This window comes from Solea senegalensis, linkage group LG21, assembly GCF_019176455.1.
Source record: "Solea senegalensis isolate Sse05_10M linkage group LG21, IFAPA_SoseM_1, whole genome shotgun sequence".
Lineage (NCBI taxonomy): Eukaryota > Metazoa > Chordata > Actinopteri > Pleuronectiformes > Soleidae > Solea > Solea senegalensis.
In genome coordinates, this window is record NC_058040.1 from 7,338,509 (window position 1) to 7,357,583 (window position 19,075).

At 38.7% G+C, this 19,075-nt stretch overlaps 1 protein-coding gene across 1 annotated transcript; it reads right to left on the reverse strand.

Moving 5' to 3' along the window:
- Positions 1-2,540: 2,540 nt before the first annotated feature.
- LOC122758638 (prostaglandin G/H synthase 1-like) lies at positions 2,541-15,997 on the reverse strand. Its single transcript, XM_044012905.1, has 15 exons — positions 15,776-15,997; positions 15,578-15,679; positions 13,299-13,415; positions 12,275-12,415; positions 12,032-12,175; positions 10,969-11,150; positions 10,109-10,192; positions 9,585-9,831; positions 9,020-9,306; positions 8,515-8,662; positions 7,753-8,107; positions 5,079-5,098; positions 4,720-4,902; positions 4,374-4,555; positions 2,541-4,034 (listed from the first exon to the last, which is right to left on the reverse strand). Exons 1-15 carry the CDS (start codon positions 15,780-15,782, stop codon positions 3,471-3,473), a joined length of 2,763 nt encoding a protein of 920 aa, XP_043868840.1. The 5' UTR covers positions 15,783-15,997; the 3' UTR covers positions 2,541-3,470.
- Positions 15,998-19,075: the final 3,078 nt, after the last annotated feature.

Here is a 19,075-nt window from a genome sequence, read left to right on the forward strand (position 1 = left end):
GATGTTCTTCTTCAGTGACGCATTAAACTCTAGCTAGAGGGAGGCTTCTGTAAAGCGAGTTCCTTTGCCTAGAGTACAAAATGTATTTTACTCAGGTGCTAGTTTTTCACCAATCTAAGACTCATTTTATTCTGACACAGCAGGATGTGAGTATATATTACCATTTTATTTCATGCTTTTTATTTCCCTCTCCAGATAGCCGCATATCAGCTGTGTATTTTCTTTTAATTAGAAGGGTTTGGTTATTTCCTCAAACAGAAAATAGTTCATATACTTTTATACTTCATTTATACTTCATACTTCATAGTTTTACTTCATTTGCTCATTGGTTAGCGCTTAATCCTCCACATCACACCACGGGGAAATGAGGGCTACACCCTGGACAGGGCCACATAGAGACAAAACAACCATCCACTCACATCCACAGGCAATTTAGAGTGTCCCAATTATCCTCTGCATGTTTTTGGACTGTGCGACTAAACTGGAAAACCTGGAGAAAACCCACACACACACACACGGGGAGAACATGCAAACTCCATGCAGAAAGGCCCTTGTTCCGACCGGGTGATGAACCACTACACGAACAGTGTGGCCCCTATAGTTTTAATATGTCATAAAGAGATGGATCTGTCCATCTCTGTTGAATTGATACTAAAGTATGACCTTTTTGTCAAATTTTAGACGACATACCAAAGTATGACTTTTTTGTGAACTTTTGAACGTCTTACTAAAGTATGACTTTTTTGTCAAATTTTGGAAGACATACTAAAGTATGACTTTTTTGTCAAATTTTAGACGACATACTAAAGTATGACTTTTTTGTCAAATTTTAGACGACATACTAAAGTATGACTTTTTTGTCAAATTTTACACGACATACTAAACTATGCCATTTTTGGCACATTTTGGACGACATACTTAAGTATGACTTTGTGGTCATATTTTGGACGACATACTAACCTGTGACTTTTTTGTCTCATTTTGGACGACATACTAACCTATGACTTTTTTGTCAAATTTTGGACAAAATACTAACCTATGACTTTTTTGTTAAATTTTGGACGACATATGACTTTTTTGTCATCTTTTGAACGTCATACTAAAGTATGACTTTTTTGTCAAATTTTGGAAGACATACTAAAATATGACTTTTTTGGCAACCTTTGGACGACATACTAAAGTATTAATTTTTTGTCAAATTTTGGACGACATACTTAAGTATGTCTTTTTTGTCAAATTTTGGATGGCATACTAACTTACGACTTTTTTCTCACATTTTGGGCAACATACTAAAGTATGACTTTTTTTTTACAGTTTGGACGACATACTAACCTATGACTTTTTTGTCAAATTTCGGACGACATACCAAAGTATGACTTTTTTGTCAACTTTTGACATACTTAATATGACCTTTTTGTCAAATTTTTGACGACATACTATACTATGACTTTTTTGTCAAATTTAGAAGACATACTATACTATGACTTTTTTGTCAAATTTTGAACGACATACTAAAGTATGACTTTTTTTGTCAATTTTGAAAGACATACAAACCTATGACTTTTTTGTCAAATTTTGGATGACTTACTGACCGATGACTTTTTTGTCAAATTTTGGATGACGTAGTAACCTATGACTTTTTTTGTCAACTTTAGACGACATACTAACCTATGACTTTTTTTGTCAACTTTTGAACGTCATACTAAATTATGACTTTTTTGTCAAATTTTGGAAGACGTACTAACCTATAACTTTTTTGTCAAAATTTGGACGACATACCAAAATTTGGATGGCATACTAACTTATGACTTTTTTCTCACATTTTTGGGTGACATACTAAAGTATCACTTTTTTGTCTAATTTTGGACAAAAAATTTCATAGTTTATTATGTCTTCCAAAATTTGACAAAAATGTCATAGTTTTGTATGTCGTCCAAAATTTGACAAAAATGTTATAATCAGTTTTGAGAAAGCCCCACACATTCCATATCAAGACGTGTGGTTTGATCGAGAATGGTGGCCTATTACTTTTCTAAGCATTACGAGCAACCATGGCGACAAAAATTGCAAACAAAATTGCAAAAAATACACATGAATGGGAGATGATTGACGAAATGATCGCAACCCAGCCCAGTTTGGATCCTCACATCTTAAGAGTCAGTCTCCTTTAAAGGGCGAAGTTATAATGTTACACAGATTAAGTCTGAACCCTAACTCGTCCTGTTCAATGATTATTGAGCCGAGGACTGGATGAGTTGGCTTTTCCCACAATCTATTCTAAGGATATAGATTATTACATCATAACACCAGAGTCAAAATGCGTCCTTACGCTGGGTAAATAATAAAGAGGTTAAATACCATTACTCATTTTAAATTATCTATAAATGCAATAGTGACACGAGCTGTTCATTGTTTTAAAACCATTTGCTGAAAAGTTACCTCAGGTAAACGTGACTAACAGCAACAAGTGATCAACTTTTTTTGTTTGTGCTGAGAGAACATGTTTGTACTTGGGATTAATAAATAAAACAACCACAGAGTCCAAATAATTTACTGTTTATTCTTCTTGCTATTTTAAATGGTACAGCACATATAAAAGTTATAAATGTAACTATAAGTTAGTGAGGGCTGAATATTTTTTCTATTCTATAGTGACACATGATACAAAGAGGATGTACATGAAACAAAAATAGGGAAAATGTGTTTTAAAAGGACCAGTGTGTACAAGTATGGAATGCATTTGTAATGATGTAAATGTTTGTGCAAAGTCACCTGGAACTAACAACAAACAGTTCTCCTTCATGTTTGAAAAGGAAATGTGGCAATGTGGATGAAAAATATGATTATAAAAATGTTTAAAATCACATCTATATCAATAATCATTGGGATAAATGTCAGCCCAGGTAAAAACTGAGTTTTGCTCCAATGTCAAAGTTGAAGAAACCAGTTCAATGTAGTTTTAAATTTCTTTATGGACAGAAAACAACAAACATTTTGTAAATCTGAGGCAAAACATCCACTGAACTGAACCTGTTCTGTTAAAGAAAATAATTTTGCAATATGTATTCAATTTCATGACTGGATGCTACTAAAACTTATACACTCACTGGTCCTTTAACACAACAAATAAATAGCTGACAGTCACAAATCAAACAAAACATTTACCTACACATAAATTCTCAGTGTGTGCTCAACAATAGGTTGCTGGGGGAAAAAAATAAGAAATTTTTACTCTAAATATGATTTATGTTTACCATGGTATGATGTCGTCTGTTTTTGTGTGCATTTACATTTTGGTTCTCCTTGTGTGTTGCCTTGTACGCTGCTGTGTGCGAAGTAAAAATTACAATCCTGGCTCAGTCCTTTATCACTACATATGGTCCACATAAATGTTTATGAATGGTATATTGTCCATGCAGATTGTGGCAGTACACATTTCTTAAGCATACAATGTGTTAGATATCATTGCTCTAGTCTATATCAAGGTCGGAGTCATCATCGCTCACATTGTTCTGTATGATAGCTCCATTCCGAACCGTCTTAGGGGCGACCGGGGACTTGTCAGGTAGCAGACCATACTCCTGCAGCAGGGCCTCCAGATCCACAGCAAAGAAATCTTCCCCCAGCTGATCAGTCAGCCGCACAAAGTTGCCGATCAGGTCTCCTCCTTTGTAAACAAGCAGCGCAGGAAGAGCGCTGTCTCTGAACAGAGAACTGGTGCTGATGGCCGAGCTGCGTACACTGCAGAATTTGACCAGCGGGTATTCCTGAGCCAGACACAGCAGGCAACCACTCATGGACTCACAGCCCGGGACATCTGGCTCGTAGATGTGGATCATGACCAGTGTGCTTTTATCCTCCTTGTCTAAAGCCTCCAGGAATTCCTCGCCACTGCTGAGCTCGTAGACCTGCTCAAAGCGCTTACCGCGGCAGAGCTGGCGCCGCATCTCTTCAATGCGCTGCATGCGGTAATGCCGGAGGAAGTCTTCGTCGTCCTCCTCTTCCTGAAGCATGTTGTACTCCTGCATTGTCATCTGTAGAGTTCCAGAAATAGTTCAACATTCTGTCAAGAATTTTCTGTCAAGAAGAAGACTAAAACTACTATCTTATACAGTATATATTGATCTAAAGCTAAATTTGTAAAGGACAAAATAGCCAACCAGGCTTGGAACAATAGTACCAAATTGCCACATATTATTTATTCATGGAAGAGGTGTAAGATGTGCCCTACTATTGTTGGAAAATAAGTAGAGACTTTTTCAAGGTACCAAGTTTTGTTTACCACAATGGCAAAACTTTCCTTTAATAATAAAAATGCATCTCTAATTTGATTTTAACTTTTTTTTTGTGTGTGTATTTTGTCGCAAACCTACTTTGCCTTTAATTTTCTCCTGTAGCTCTTTTTGTTTCTCTTTGTCCTTTTCCAAGTCCAGGTCAGAGCGACAGGTCATTGACAGCTTCTTGATCAGTCGCTCCATCTCCCTCTTCTGCTCTTGTTTCTGCTCCACCTCCAGCTGCTTATATTTTCTCCAGTCATTGATCACACCCTTTGGTCCTGAAAAGAAACATCCAGCATCACAGTAAATACAACCTATGGTCTAAATAAATATGAGGTCTATTACAATGTTGCCCAACACTGTTTAGTAAATGTAAACTGGTCAGTTGTCACTAATGGAAAAAAATCACTTCACTTATGGGGCGAGGAGTTGTGAAAGCTACCTGTGTTCACAGCACTTCCATCAGCACTGTAGTCGATCTCTGGCTCAGCGACACTGGTGTCCCGGATGGTCTTGTTATCCCCATCCCCATCCTCATCGTCGCTGCCTTCATCCTCACTGCTGCTGTAGTAATACTGCAGCTTCTCTCCCAGAATCTTGTCGTCCAGAGTCGTCATGACAACAGCTCACCCGTCTGAAAAAGTTACTAACGCATTTAAGACCCATATCCACCCAGAACAACTTCCAGATGCAGCTAAGCTGAATGTTTTTATTTTAGGTGGCAACTTTATGTTTATTTCTGATCATCAACATGTTGAAAACAACATTGCCAACATAAAACACCAACAAAATATTAACTACTTGAATACAAGGACGTGCACCTAGCACACCAACAAGAGATTTGGGTACTAGAAAGATAAGATGGACATTTCTACTTTAATCATTAATAACTCAAACAATCAATAGTTACAGCACCACAGTAGTTGCAGCCAGCAGCAAGACACAACCTCCACTTGCCTCAAAACAACAACCTTAACAATGTCTCTGTCTCACAAATATAACATCTGCCCTTTTAACACACTAATGTCACTGTTAATCGCTTCAATGCAGCACGATAATCCACCTCACAGATATTCAAGCTGCTACAGGTCTGACCGAAAGAGCATATTTTCAAAATAGGACACTTATACTTCACATAAGTATGTCATTTAGTAATTCTTAAGCCTATTCATACATTAATGGTACTCTGAGCTGCGTGTAATCCAGCCCGTTTGCACAGATGGAGACAAAAGGAGACAGATGCCATCTCAAAATCCTTCTCACTTTGACAGCGTTACTGAAAACAATATGATGTCACAGTTGTGAGTTCAACTCTTTTGTCTAATTTGGCTGCCAGGATACATAGGACCTAGAGGTTGGTTACAAAAACAACTACAAGTCTTTTTAAAGACTATTTTAAATTATCCACAGAATTGTGATATTTTGACCATCTTGATGAGCAGAAAAGGCTAAACTAATTCCAGTGTTATCTGCAATCCAGGGTTTTGTAAATACATGTTTTTTAACATTTTTAATGCATCGCCGTCCCATTTAATTTAGCATGCAATGTGCATTGATTTAGGAAATATAACCCGCTGGTTACCATGTCAAAAAATGTCAAATGAAATTTTGATTTAAGAAGGAAAATAAAATACTATCGAGGAGTGAAGGCCTTCTAACCGGTATGAATAGCTAAGTCAGCTAGTAATCATTGGTAAAATATCACTGTTATTTATTCATGTACATACATTCCACAAGAAAGGAGACAGAGACCATAATGTTAGCCTGCTTGTTAAGTAGGACACAGAAAGAACCAGCTGACTCCTGTGTTTGTGGAAGTGAGCTAAATTAGCTTTAGCCTGATGAGCTATCTTACGTTAAACATAAGCTAACAGTAAACGGATTCACAACGTTGTGTCTACACAATACACCAACAATAAGCAACAGAAGTGGCACAAATGTCAGGTTTTTATTTTAACCTACCTCGATTTAATGGTCAAACACCGCAACTGAAACGTAACTGAATCCCACTGTTCCGCCTGGTTAATCTGGATCTGATAGCGCTTTAGCTTTAGCTGCCGCAAACCACTATTCTGGACTGTGCTGCCTTCAATGTCCACGCAAATATCGTAATATGAGGCATCAGTGCAGGGAGAGAGGAGATTACGCACATCATGTGATGGAGGCAATGTTTATGTTCCTGGACGCCACGTAGCTATGAGCTGATAAGTGATTAAAATGTTTGCTGTTTTCGCAAATTATACATATACTGTAAGCGTGCACTTGACTTTTGATTTTTTTTTTCTTTGCTTAAATGCAAAAAGAACGTCACTGAGGCCGCGTGAAGGCAACATGAAAATGTCTATCCCGGTTACGCAGCAGGAAGTGACATGTTTTTAGTGACAGATTGTGTGTACAGAAATGACAAATGTTTGTATAACATAACATAACATAACATAACATAACATAACATAATATAATAATGTATGTGTATAAAATGTAACAGCAGTCTGAACACGTAAAACTGTACAATTTTATTATGTTATATATGATGATCATTCGATTTCCATTGTCCCTTTAATTGTGACCTGGGAACCTGCGCCACTAAAGTGGATCTGACTCTCATGAAGCTCATGGATTAGAAGATGGTGGAAGTGTTAAGTTGCAGTTCCAAAATTCAAAACTAGATGGCGATGTTATGATGAAATACATAATACTTGTATCCTTGTTTTATTTTCTTATTATTACATTGTTATCATATGAACTGTACTTCTACAAATATAAATGCAATTATTGGAAGTAATAATTTACTCAGGGACTAATATAAATTATGTGGATTAATTAATTCCTTCATGATTTTGGGTAAAACAAATCTCGAGGGAAGACAGATAGTACTGGATTTGTTTTTGCTGGCTGGTTGATCTAAACCTAAATTCTAAGCACATGGTTCTCAAACTGTGGAGTGATGAAAGAGCAAATAATCTTATTGGAAATAAATCCGCCTCCTGTGAAAAGTCTGTAGCTGACTTTGCTCGACCTATTTACACCATTGTATTTTAACGTTGGCGATAGTGGTGTTACTTCTAAGCCTAAACATACATTAATGGTACTCTGAGCTGTGTGTACGTGGTCTTAATTTTGAGTACCTCTAAGCTATGAGGAAACGGTTCCGTTTTGTGTGTTTTTCATCCATGCTGTTGAGCGAGCCTCTCCTCTGTTGCCATTAGTATTTGGTGTCAAGCCAAAAGAAACACTGTCCTCACAACAAAATACTTTACCTCTTACAATTAAAGCAAATGGACAACACCCAACTTTGTCACCACAGTTTTATTCTAATCTTTAGATTGAATTGCAAAAAAAAAACATTATAAAACAAACCCACAGGCAGTACATGGATTTATCAGTGGACACTGTGAACACGTGTGGCAGCAGCCTCTTTAATTTACATATTTGCTATTAAACTGTAAACCTTCTGGTGTCTGGAGAGGGTCATAGCTCCTCAGTCCTAATTTCACTATCACTTTTCCCACTCTGTGATTGCTCCTCTCTTGGTATTCTAAATGCCACATAAGGACATGTCCTGGTGTTCTGACAGACCAGCTTCTTAAGTGTGGCAGAGTTCACAATGTCAAAACCAACTTTGCCTCCAAAGGTGCTGGGCTTCCAGTATTCTGGAGAACATATCGGGTTTCCCAGAAGACCTTTCAGAGAGAAGGGGGCACCCATCTCCACCATGCTCTCTCCAAATATGGCGTTAGGTCGCGTTTTCTCCAGTAACAAGCCAGGATAAAACTCAAGACTGTCAATATCTTCATAGAGTTCTTCAAGCACACTGGCTATCTCCTCGTCATCTGCAAAAAAGGTAATCATGAATATTGCACCATTAATCCAAACACTTACAACGCAGCTTACCAAGTATTCATTTATACGCTGTTGTACATTAGTCAGCCAGGTTGACCTTTTTGTTTTACTGCACAACACCTAAGGGAACTATGGCAGTGTTTTTATATATCAGAATAAATGCTGCTTTTCCCCATTTGATTGGTTATGGATTATTCTGAAACTTCATATCATTGTTTTTTATATTGTGTAAAATAGCCATGGCGCTGTTGCACATATATATATCAATAGAAAATATTTCGATAGCAATACTCTTAAAAACATGACCAGCAATTCAGCTGAGGCCACTAATTCCAACACTATTTATCAGCTGCTCTCGTGGACTTGTAGAGACTGCTCACAGAAAAGCTTTTCTTACCAGTGAATTGTCTGAAGGAAGTGTACGGTGTGAGGTTGAAACGCTTTCTGTACTCATTGAACGGCTGCATGCGGAGCTGGCGGGACTCCTTTATGGCTCCCACAGCCACTCTAGTCACCACAGCATTGATGTTATGGCCCCCGCCGACCTGTGGGAAAAAAGGTTTGAGAATGAATGATAAAAAACTGTACATTGTTCATTTATGTGTTAAATGTTTTAAATATGTGTAAAAACAAATTAAAATGCCAGTTGTATTGTCCTTTCATGTGCAATCTTTACAGGATATTGTTTCCAGCATCTTATACATTTTTGTATGAGGCAGAAAGAAAACCTAAACCCCAAGGGAGGAGCAATTACCACCAATCTCAGATAAATATACAAGTGATACAAATCCACTGAAATAGGAAGTCTAATTAATAAAAATACAGCAGGTTCTATGAGTTAAAGCTGAGTTTATTAGCTGAGAATTATGTAAAGTTACAAGTTACTGTCAGTGGTTTATTACCTGGCCAGCGACTTGCCGAGAGAAAGCATCCACCATCTTTTCCACGCCGTAGTGGGTGAGGACAGATGAGTTGAAGAGGAACTGTGGGTACAACAGTTCATCTCCGTTTATAAAGAAGCTGTCAGGCATCAGTGGGTGCCAGTGGTAGAGCTGGCTGAACTCCAGAGCGATCCGGTTCCCGTACTGGAAGTTAGTGTTAAACAGCAGGGTGGGATCAAACTTCAGCTGCAGCCGGTATCCACTGAGATGCTGCACGTACTCCTCTATCACAATTTTTATTGTCTCACCTGAGAGAAACATGCAGAGAAAGCAATTTTCACTTTTGCAAAAACAACACATTTTTAAATTTTAAATGAAGATGAAAGCAGTGAACCTTAAAAGTTATTCATCATTCTGTAGAGCACAACAATTAACAATACAAATAGAAGGCCAGAATAAATAAACCTGCTCCTGCATCAGCTTGGCACCATTTGCATATTCGTATCAACTATACAGTGTTTCAGTCTAAAACAGCTGCTTCCAAAAAAAAAGTCTAACTCATCATTTAAAAGAGTGCCCAACTCACCAATGATGATGAAGCGTGCAGTCTGGAAGAGCTGCTCATCATCCCAGGTGGGATGCTCTGCTTTCAGGATGTCGCAGACTCGATTATGTTCTCTCAGCCACAGCGTGGCGTACATCCCCAGACCAGGGAGAAGTCCATACACTTCCTGACCAATAGCCATCTGATGCTCCGGTGGGACCCCGGGTGGGTAGCTCATCCTTACAGGTGCATCGTTCACAGTAGGAGGGTAGACTTCACCATCGATTAACTGAAGGAAGAGAAGGGGTGGCAGTTGTTAGTAATTACGCAGAACTCTCTGCAAAACTTATCTTTCGTAACACTTTCTTATCTGATATCATATCTCTGAAACATGTCATGCAGTATATTTGGCACATGTTGCTCCTTGTTGCTGTTTTATTGGATTTAAAAATTTACAATGCTCTTTTAATGGAAACTAAAACTAATGATAATACCATTACAAGTGAGGGAGGTATTTTTTGTTCCTGGATCAACATGTTGAAAAAAGTCTATGCTGTGTAAATCACCTGATATTTGAGTTTTCCATCTTTGTGAAGCCTGAGCTTGAGTTGACGTTCCAGGTTGTCACCATACACGTGTCCTGCATCCACCTGTACGTGTCAAAAGGGACAAATCAAATCAGAGAATGAGATGAAACTACTTCAATAATGTACTTATATTTCATTCATTCAAATTTCACATAAAGGCATAAATACAAAGAAAACCAAGCCAACGACATTTAAGAATGCAATGTTATAAAAGCAATCCTAATCCTCTCACTCATTTCATCTGATTGATTTTCAACAGCCCTTTCACAACCTTCCCAAGCTACTTTTTAATGTTCTGTTCTTGAACAATTACAAATGCAATAGCCCAGCAACTACAAACATTTTTCAAAATCATCACGTTGGCATGAGAAAGTGCATTCGTTTTGCTTCCATCACGTACTTTATATGTCTGCCAAGAATACAATGATAGATTTAGGTCACTTTCACGTCCGTATGCTAAATATAACAGTTCCACCAGCAGCCACTTTAATTAGATTTGCTCTGGAGAAAAAACACAAACACCAGGGTGGCATCAATGTTCTCATTTAACCTTTGCTAATATGCCTTTGACCGTTTCATCAGCATAAACAGATTTGTGTTCCTGTGCAGATTAGTTTATTATGGTGTTCCTCAGGGATCCATTCTCAGCCCTCTGAGAATGTCTATACATTTCATGCCTCCCCTTAGTCAGGTAAACTATTTTATGTCTTTATCTAATTAACAGTATTAAGTTATGGTTTTATTTATGCTATTTTTTTCTTATCTGGTTTACTTGTCCTTAGAAAGCACTTTGTAGAAAACTGTTACTGTTATATAAAGAAGAAAAGACTTTTACTAACCCCATGTGCTAGTGCCTTAGTGAAGCCCAGGCCCATGCGATTGTAGGTCTTAAAGAATTGGTGGGTGAAGTGCTGGGCGAAGAATGCGAACATGAGGTTGGTGCCCTGGGGGTCGGGTCGGAACGTCCTTCTCTTCAGCAGCTTCTCAACCAGCAGCTCAGGGTCAGGTAGCCCAGCCTTGCCTTAAAGGAAACACCAGAGTGTCACAGATAGCACATGGCATAGATACACCACACCTCTAGTCATAATACTGACAGCGTGTGTCTGTGAAAACACGTCACCCTCCACTTCTTAACCCAGGTCAAGGTCAATTGTCTGCATGGATGTCACTGTGGCGAGAGGTTTCATTTTACTGAAGAAATAATGGGCAGAGGACATTTCACTTCTGCATTTGATATTACTGATACTGCCTTTCACTACGGTGGCCCGGGAGTGCCAAACACTACAACATCAAGAAAACAAAACATTAGGAAAGCAGAAAAACATGTGCTACTGTGTTGTGTTTTGCTAGTTTTTGCACTTTCTTAATGTTGTAGCTTTTCTGTAATGTTGTTGTGTTTTTTAAATGTTGTAATATTTGGCACAACAGGGCCACCGTAGTGAGTCAGTAATATCAAATGTAGAAGTGAAATGACCTCTGCTCAGTACTTCTTCAGTAAAATTAAACTTATATTATAAATTTCTTATATGCTGTTTTTCTTTCAATAGCGTATGATTTTGTTTCCTAGTTCGTAAATGATGTTCCCATCGACAGAAAAAAAAGAAAAAAAGAACTGTAAATATGAGTGGATACCAATGTGATTGACAGCTGGTATCCTGGTTACAGGTAACACCTCTGCACTTCCAGTGTGTGAAACCTCAACGTGGCACTCGTCAAATCATGTATCTCAAGAATTCAGAAACTGGAGCAAGATTCTTCTTGGAGATGTCACGACCATTTGTCACTTTGTTCACAATATTTTCACCAGCGTGTCTGTATGCTGTGTGGTGCAGCAGAGTAAAGTCATTCCATCATGATACAGAGATATTGACTGACTTAATTTAATATAACCGAGCAGCTAACCTTTAACTCCCAGAGGTGTTGGGCAGTCGTCGGGTACTGGAGGCAGGAGCCGAGTGTAGTAGCTCAGGTTGTAGTAGGATTCCCAGCTGAGGTAGCTGTACTTAGAGTTGAAGGTTGGAGGACTGGGTATTAAGTTGGACCTGACTGTCATAGAAAGAACAAAACAAAAAAAACAAACAGGTTACCACATAAATTGAATCTCTTTACAATCCTGAATGAATGTCTAAAATGTAAATGGCTGACCTATAAGCACCAACCGCATGAGAACATCACGTAGGAAAGTGTTATTGATGATGTCCCACAGCCAGGTGAAATGGGTCAGAATATAATGCGCTACATCTGGATTGGGCTTCAAGAACTGACGCACTCGAGTCCAAATCTCCGCTGTGGTGAAAGGACACATGGGATGAAAAAGAGTTTTGTTACTGGAAATCACTTACACTTTGTATTTTTCACTGATTGACTGAAGGTAATAAAACGGGGGGGGGGCCACTTCAGGAGTTGATTCTGTAGCAATTTGTATTCGTTTAATAACTCAGAAAATCAGAGGCTGCATTCTGCTGCATTGAAATAATCATTTATTTATATTGAGCCCAGAGTTCAAACCAAATATGGTGAAGCAGCATTAAAGTTGTTACGCTGCACACAAGTGGAACTGGATCATATTTTATGCTCCAACGTTTTGTTTTCTGTTTATTACTCTGGGTTATTTATGTTAATTGGGTTTTGATCAAATTGTACATTTTAATGTTTCCAAAATGTAATGTCTTTATGTAAAGCACACTCAGTTGCAAGTTGCATTAATTTATGCAAAAAGATCAATGTGGTACAAACAAAAACAATTTAATCCATCACCACCCAATCCATTTTCCTCTCTTCCTTCCCTCTAGTCTACAATCAAATCGTTTGTTGTTATTATTATTACTATACGCCCAGTGAATATGACGTAACTGCATAACTGGCAGCCAAATCACATCTGATTAACTTCTGTGTGAGGCTGCCTTGTTGAGGAGAAGTGAAGCGTCATAATTTTTTTTTTTAATTGCCTCGACACAAGCAGGTCCGATCCAGCTGGTCTCCTCTTCACAGTTTCTCCAAATATTTGTGTCCTGACAAGCAGCTTTAACCCTGTGAGCCTGGCTATGCTACGCTATTTCCTGTTTGCACTACAACCAAATGAAAGTTTTTCATCACCCGGGCACCTGGAGGAATAACAGGATATTTCAAATTCCTCAAAAGTTAGACTCATGAGGATAAGTGGACTCACGGATGGTGCAGTTTTCTCCGTAGTAACCAGTCCGAGTGCAGTCACACTCATACTTGTCCTGGCCATACTGTACGCACACGCTCCAGTGCTGACAGGGCAAGTAACAGCATGGGTTCACTGTGGAAAACAGGGAGAAATTGTAAGAATCAAAAGACAAACAGATCAAACATGATCGTTACAATAGGGAGAAGGTTATCATGATGAACATTTTCAAATCAGTTGATATCAGCAATTATCACGACATATCCAACAATTAAAGGCAGACTTTTGCTCAGATTACCTATAGATTGTGCTGAAAAAAGGATATATAAGGCACTCTATATTGCACATTCTTATAGCCTCTGTATATACTGTACATTTTAACATAGTAATGGGGAAAGCAGCCTAAATGCTCTGTGGTCTAAGGATTAATAACTACATTCATGTATATCAAAGGTCATCATATGTGTAGGATTTTAAGGGGGAAAATGAACATTTGTGTTTTTACTGCCTTAAACGAGGCCTTAACTTTACACCCAGCAGGACTTCCTCTATGTAACCTAGGACGGACAAATCAAACACTGTAGAGGGAGGGGATTTTCCTGTGTTTGTCCTTTTTTTTCACCTTAATGCCTCAGATGTTTTTCATATTTGGAAAAGGTGTGTGAAGCAAAACATGTGAACCTGGTTGCAACCAGCAATTTCAGCTCTGGATTAGGTTTAACAGTAAATATTGTGATATCATTTTCTTCAATATAAATATTGCAAATTATGAATATAGTATTTATGCATGGTGCAAACACAACACATTATTGCAATTGTAAAATTGCAAAATGTTCTTGCCTCAGATTAAAAAACCCACATTTAAGCTCAATTTGGGAGCAAAGATCAGTCATATATTATCGGAAATTTCATCGCAGAAATTATCAAACTTTACTGGTTTGAGTAGTTTTTATCATAGTAACATATTTTGCCATTTTCACCCTGCTCTGTCCAATAGATGCTTATAAATCCTACACAGTGGTCCTTTAAAACGTCTTGAGGAATGTTTATTTGAATTGAAAACAGGTAAAACAATCCCAGCCCTGTTTCAAGCCATCTGTAAACTGTTCTGAAAGCAGCAGATAAGACTGTTGCTATCACACATTCCTTCATCTTTAGATTTATGCACAGATAAGTCAAAGTTCATAATATTATTGAATGGATCGGAGTGGTACGGATATGCATGCTATGTGAACTCGTGGGGAACGATAAACAATACAGGTTAAAGGAAAGTTCTGCTGTTGAAAAGCTCTGTGACAGAGAAAGCTATGCTCATTTTTAACCAAAGTAAACATTGCTCTCTAAGTCTTTTCTGACAGTAACACACTAAAATACTACTCTCTGATCTTTGTCTAACCCTTTTTTGTAAAGTGCTTCACTCCAACTCCTGTTGTTGTTATATTGTTGCTATATGAATAAACATGACTTGACATGATGCCATCAGGTCAGATTAAGTGCAAACGTTTCACATGGGAGGTGGAATCAAACCCCAGATACTCCCATTGTACAACAGATGACATAAGGTGAATCACTGTCTCCTCTCTGTCGATGGATTCAGTTCGCCCAAAAACCTGGAACACAAATCCTCCGAGGACGAGCCTCGGCTAGAACAATGTAACATTGAGAAATCAGATGACCTGATATACATAGAAGGAGAAACCGGATGAACAAAAGAGGTGATGAAACTCTTTGTTTACGAGTATGTGTGAGGTTTTAGTCTGACTGTCGGGAGGAACACTATATGGCTAAGGGGGTATTGGGGGGTTTTGGAGGTCTGGCTACACAAGTTAAGCAGGAAAAGTCTGTTCTCCACTGTAAATGTGCGCAGAATATTTAAAGTCTTATCTGAAAAATATCAAATGCTGCAATTTTTGTCTTTCGCTTGATGATATAATACTACATAATCCCATCATTGCAGTCTGTTTAGAGAGTAATTAGGCGTAACTTTCATCCTTTTTTTTTGAGTTCGCACTCTTGCTCAGGAAGTCATGTTATTGTACCAGCAGCAGAACCTGCCACAGCCTGTTTCTAGTGACAGGAATGTGTAGTACCATGGTGGCAACTTAATCTTGTATATTCTGAAGAAAGATCTGGATAAACTAACTAGGGATACTGAACGTTACGGTGTGCAAGTACACAGATTCAAACTAAACATGGGGTTTCCTCGCAGCTGCGAAGGCACAACAATGACCAGACTTCAGAATGAGGTAGAACATAATGCAGGCACAATAGAAGGTCCAGGTGCACTGACCTCTTACCTACAGTACCTGTGCTGGAGGTAACCTCATCACCCAAGCATGCAGGCTCCCACACCAGCAGGAGGAGGAGGAGAAGAGCACACACTGATCCTGTGACAGAGGCTTCAGTAAAAAAAAAGAAGAAAAGATTCCAGTGAGTGAAAGTGTTAAGGGGTTGAACAGATTTAGCACAATGCAGCAGCAGACTCTCATACTTACATCTCATTACAGCAGCCAGAAGAATTTCATTCCCAACTCAAAACAAATGGAGGAAAGTGCAATAATCCAGCCTATGCAGGGGATTCAGGTTGGTCCACAGATGTAGGGAGGAGATCCAGGCGTTCACAGCTGGACAGTGTCAGAGGAACCAGCACGCCACCAGTGAAACTCCTGCCTGTTCAGTGCTCCTGCTCCTTCGCACTGCGCCTTCCTTCACCTGCATTCTGCACTTGAAGGAAAACTGTGGAGTGGTGACTTCAGACAAGCTTTGGCTCTTTGTCTCCTCCTGCTGGCGCACACAGGCTGAATTCTCTGTTGGATTTCTTCAGGCTTTATGTTAAAATAGAGCCTGAAAACAACAGGAGACTTAGATCTTAGAGAAGGAAGAAGACACATTTTATTGTTCCAGTTTGTCCTCTAAGCTTTACATTGGGAACATTAACACACCAAATACTTAACATTAACAGAGCAGTTGCAGGATGTCTAATATTTATTGAGAGATCCCAGAGTAGGGATGGAATCATGGGTATTATCAGTCAGTATCGGAAACCATTCTGATATTGCTCAAAATCACTGGATCATATATCAGACAGATATATAAATTTACATATACAATACAAAACTCCTATCTATCACAATATATCACATGCTTCACTATGCACAGACTGTAGACTGTAAAAAGGGAATACAAATCAGCAAAAGCTGAGTCATGTTTGGGCTGTTTATTTCTTCTATTTGGGAGAACACTATTTTGTACACATATGGAGAATTGTGTCTTAGAAATGACTCAGCACAAATGTGTTGTTAACAGCTTCATAGTTCATAAATGGTGTCGCACAAATATCGGTATCAGTATCGGACACAAAAAAGTGGTATCATCCCATGCCTAGTCCAGAACAACATTGCTATTCAGTACGTCTCTGCATCCCCTTCATCACTGTTTAATTCTAACACATGATCCTATCCAGATGGTAAAAACCATTGCAGGCTTTTCTGTTAGTTTCTTTGGCCAGTCTCATGTTTACTTGGGCAGAAACACACAGCACTGGTAGAGCAGGTCACATGGCCAGAGTGGAGGAAGTCTGTCACTACAGTGTGGACGTAATGGATGAAATCAACGCCCATGTATGTTATGTAGTGAATACATACATTCGTTCATTGTCATATCCTTCACATGGGGGTTGTTAGGCCCCACTGGAGCCAGCTGACATAGGACAAGAGGCGGGGTCAAACCCTGGAGAGGTAGCCAGAGTGTCCACTTAACCTCTGCATGTTTTGGACATGAAGAAAACCCAGACGAGGAGAACATGGAAGCCCTCGTTGGGACCTGGTCACGAACCTGGCTCTCTTTTGCTGCATGGCAACAGTGTGGGACAACATATACATAATGGATGGAAATGTAACTTGTCTTCTTCTGAACAAACTGTGTTCATGCGTGACAATTTAATGAGTGACAGCATTCACCGGGAAACTCAGATGCAAAACATTGGAGGAAATGAATGTGAAGCATGAAAGCTGATCTGTAATGAATCAGTCAGAATCATATGGGATTCAAACAAGGAGGCTTAAGTCACACATTTCTCTCAGGTTTTCTGTCTGTCCACCAAACTCACACTGCACAAACACAGAGGTGCAGCATAGGGATGAGTCTCTATTACAAGTGTAAGAGCCATCAAAGTGTTTTCAAAGCATTTTAAATTTAGCAATGTGATGCCAAGAGTGAAAAGGATTTACTGTAAATGCAGTTTATAAGTGAATCTACTCGGCTATTTGTACTGTACTTGTCATTTCCAGTGATTTCATACTAACAGATGGGAAAAAAACACTTTTTATTGATCACATGTGTAAAAAAAAAGAGAGAGAAAGAAAGTACAATGCCTTAGGTTAGATATTGATATTCAGATCCAACATATATATAGTGTGTATAGTGTAGGACATTCTTGATTTTATTATTATTTTCCTTTTAAGACAGCCAGTGCTGGAGACTAAAAATATATGTATAATAATAAAAATTCTATTTAGAAAAGACACATTTGATTTATAGTGGTTTATCCACATCAACAGTATACAGAAAATAAACAGCAAAGCTGTTGAACTGGCTCAGAACAGTGTGCAGTTTCACATTCACATCTTTCACAGACACCGAGAGCATCTTGGCAGAGAAAGAGAGAGAGAAACCCTGCGGCATGACCAGGAGGAATGTTGGGAAACTGCTTATCTGTGACAGAAACTCATACTCCTCCCGCGTTGTGTGAGGCTGCAGATGTTCAAACTGATTAAACCATGTCAAGAGAAATGTAATACTCTTAGCACTTCAGATTGAAGGAGGACATAATTATCTGCTCAGTGTAAACTGGTGCAGGAAAAATCTCTTTTCGCCCAGTTCCAGCTTCATTTTTGAAGTGAAGTAAATCTACAGAGTGTGATGTTCAACAGTTTCCCACAGCCAAACATTTCCACCACCCTTCACTGCTGGTTTTCCTCACAGTGGCGTCCTCCTCCAAAGGTTTTCCAGCTGCAGCCATAAAAATTTAAACCTTTGACTCATTTGTAAACCAAACTTCTCAGCATTGTTTGTTCCCTTGATAAATATTTGGACTCATCTTGTTGTTTAACATGTTTGGAAACTGCCGCTTTTACCATTTGAGCTGCAGATAGTGATTGATGTCTTTTTGCTGCACTTGAATTCCAGAGGCGCTGCTTGAAAATCAAGAGTTAACATGTCACCTGAAGCCCTGTAAGAGTATCTGCATGTGAAATGACACACTGCTGTTATGTGGTCACAGGTGGTTAGAATGTAACATTTAGTGAACGTGCATAAACATTTCTGACGTCACTTAAGAATTGCTCTTGAACTTGCTTAGTTTAATTCTGACAGTTAATGGCACTGAAGATGCTTAGTTCACATCACTAGGATTTAGATGACTCAGATCTGAGTCCCCTCCATTAGTGACTCATTATTTTTTCCAGACTGTTTTTCACCGTTGTGTGAAAACAAAAATCCAATCCAATCCAATCATTTCTAATTTTCAAATAGAATTTGTTATTTTAGTACATGGTCCTAGATCAGATGTGTATCATATAGTAATTGAGAATGTTCACATCAGAATTTGTGACTTAGCTTCTACACGTGAGGTGAGTGGTGATGCCATTGACCCACACAGTCCATGACTAACTTATCTCCTGCTTCAATAGGGAGTGGTTTTCCAAATATGACGACTTCTGGACAGTATAGATGTAAGAAACCATTTTACCAGTTATTACCAAAAAAGTAGACGTGAAAAGAGAAAAGCACAAGTT

Coding starts and splice junctions, on each gene's coding strand:
- LOC122758638 (XM_044012905.1), bottom strand. Junction 9,832..10,108: donor ATGGAAAACTCAAATATCAG/GTGATTTACACA, acceptor CTCTTCCTTCAG/TTAATCGATGGTGAAGTCTA. Junction 4,903..5,078: donor GTGCACGTCCTTGTATTCAA/GTAGTTAATATT, acceptor CAGACGGGTGAG/CTGTTGTCATGACGACTCTG.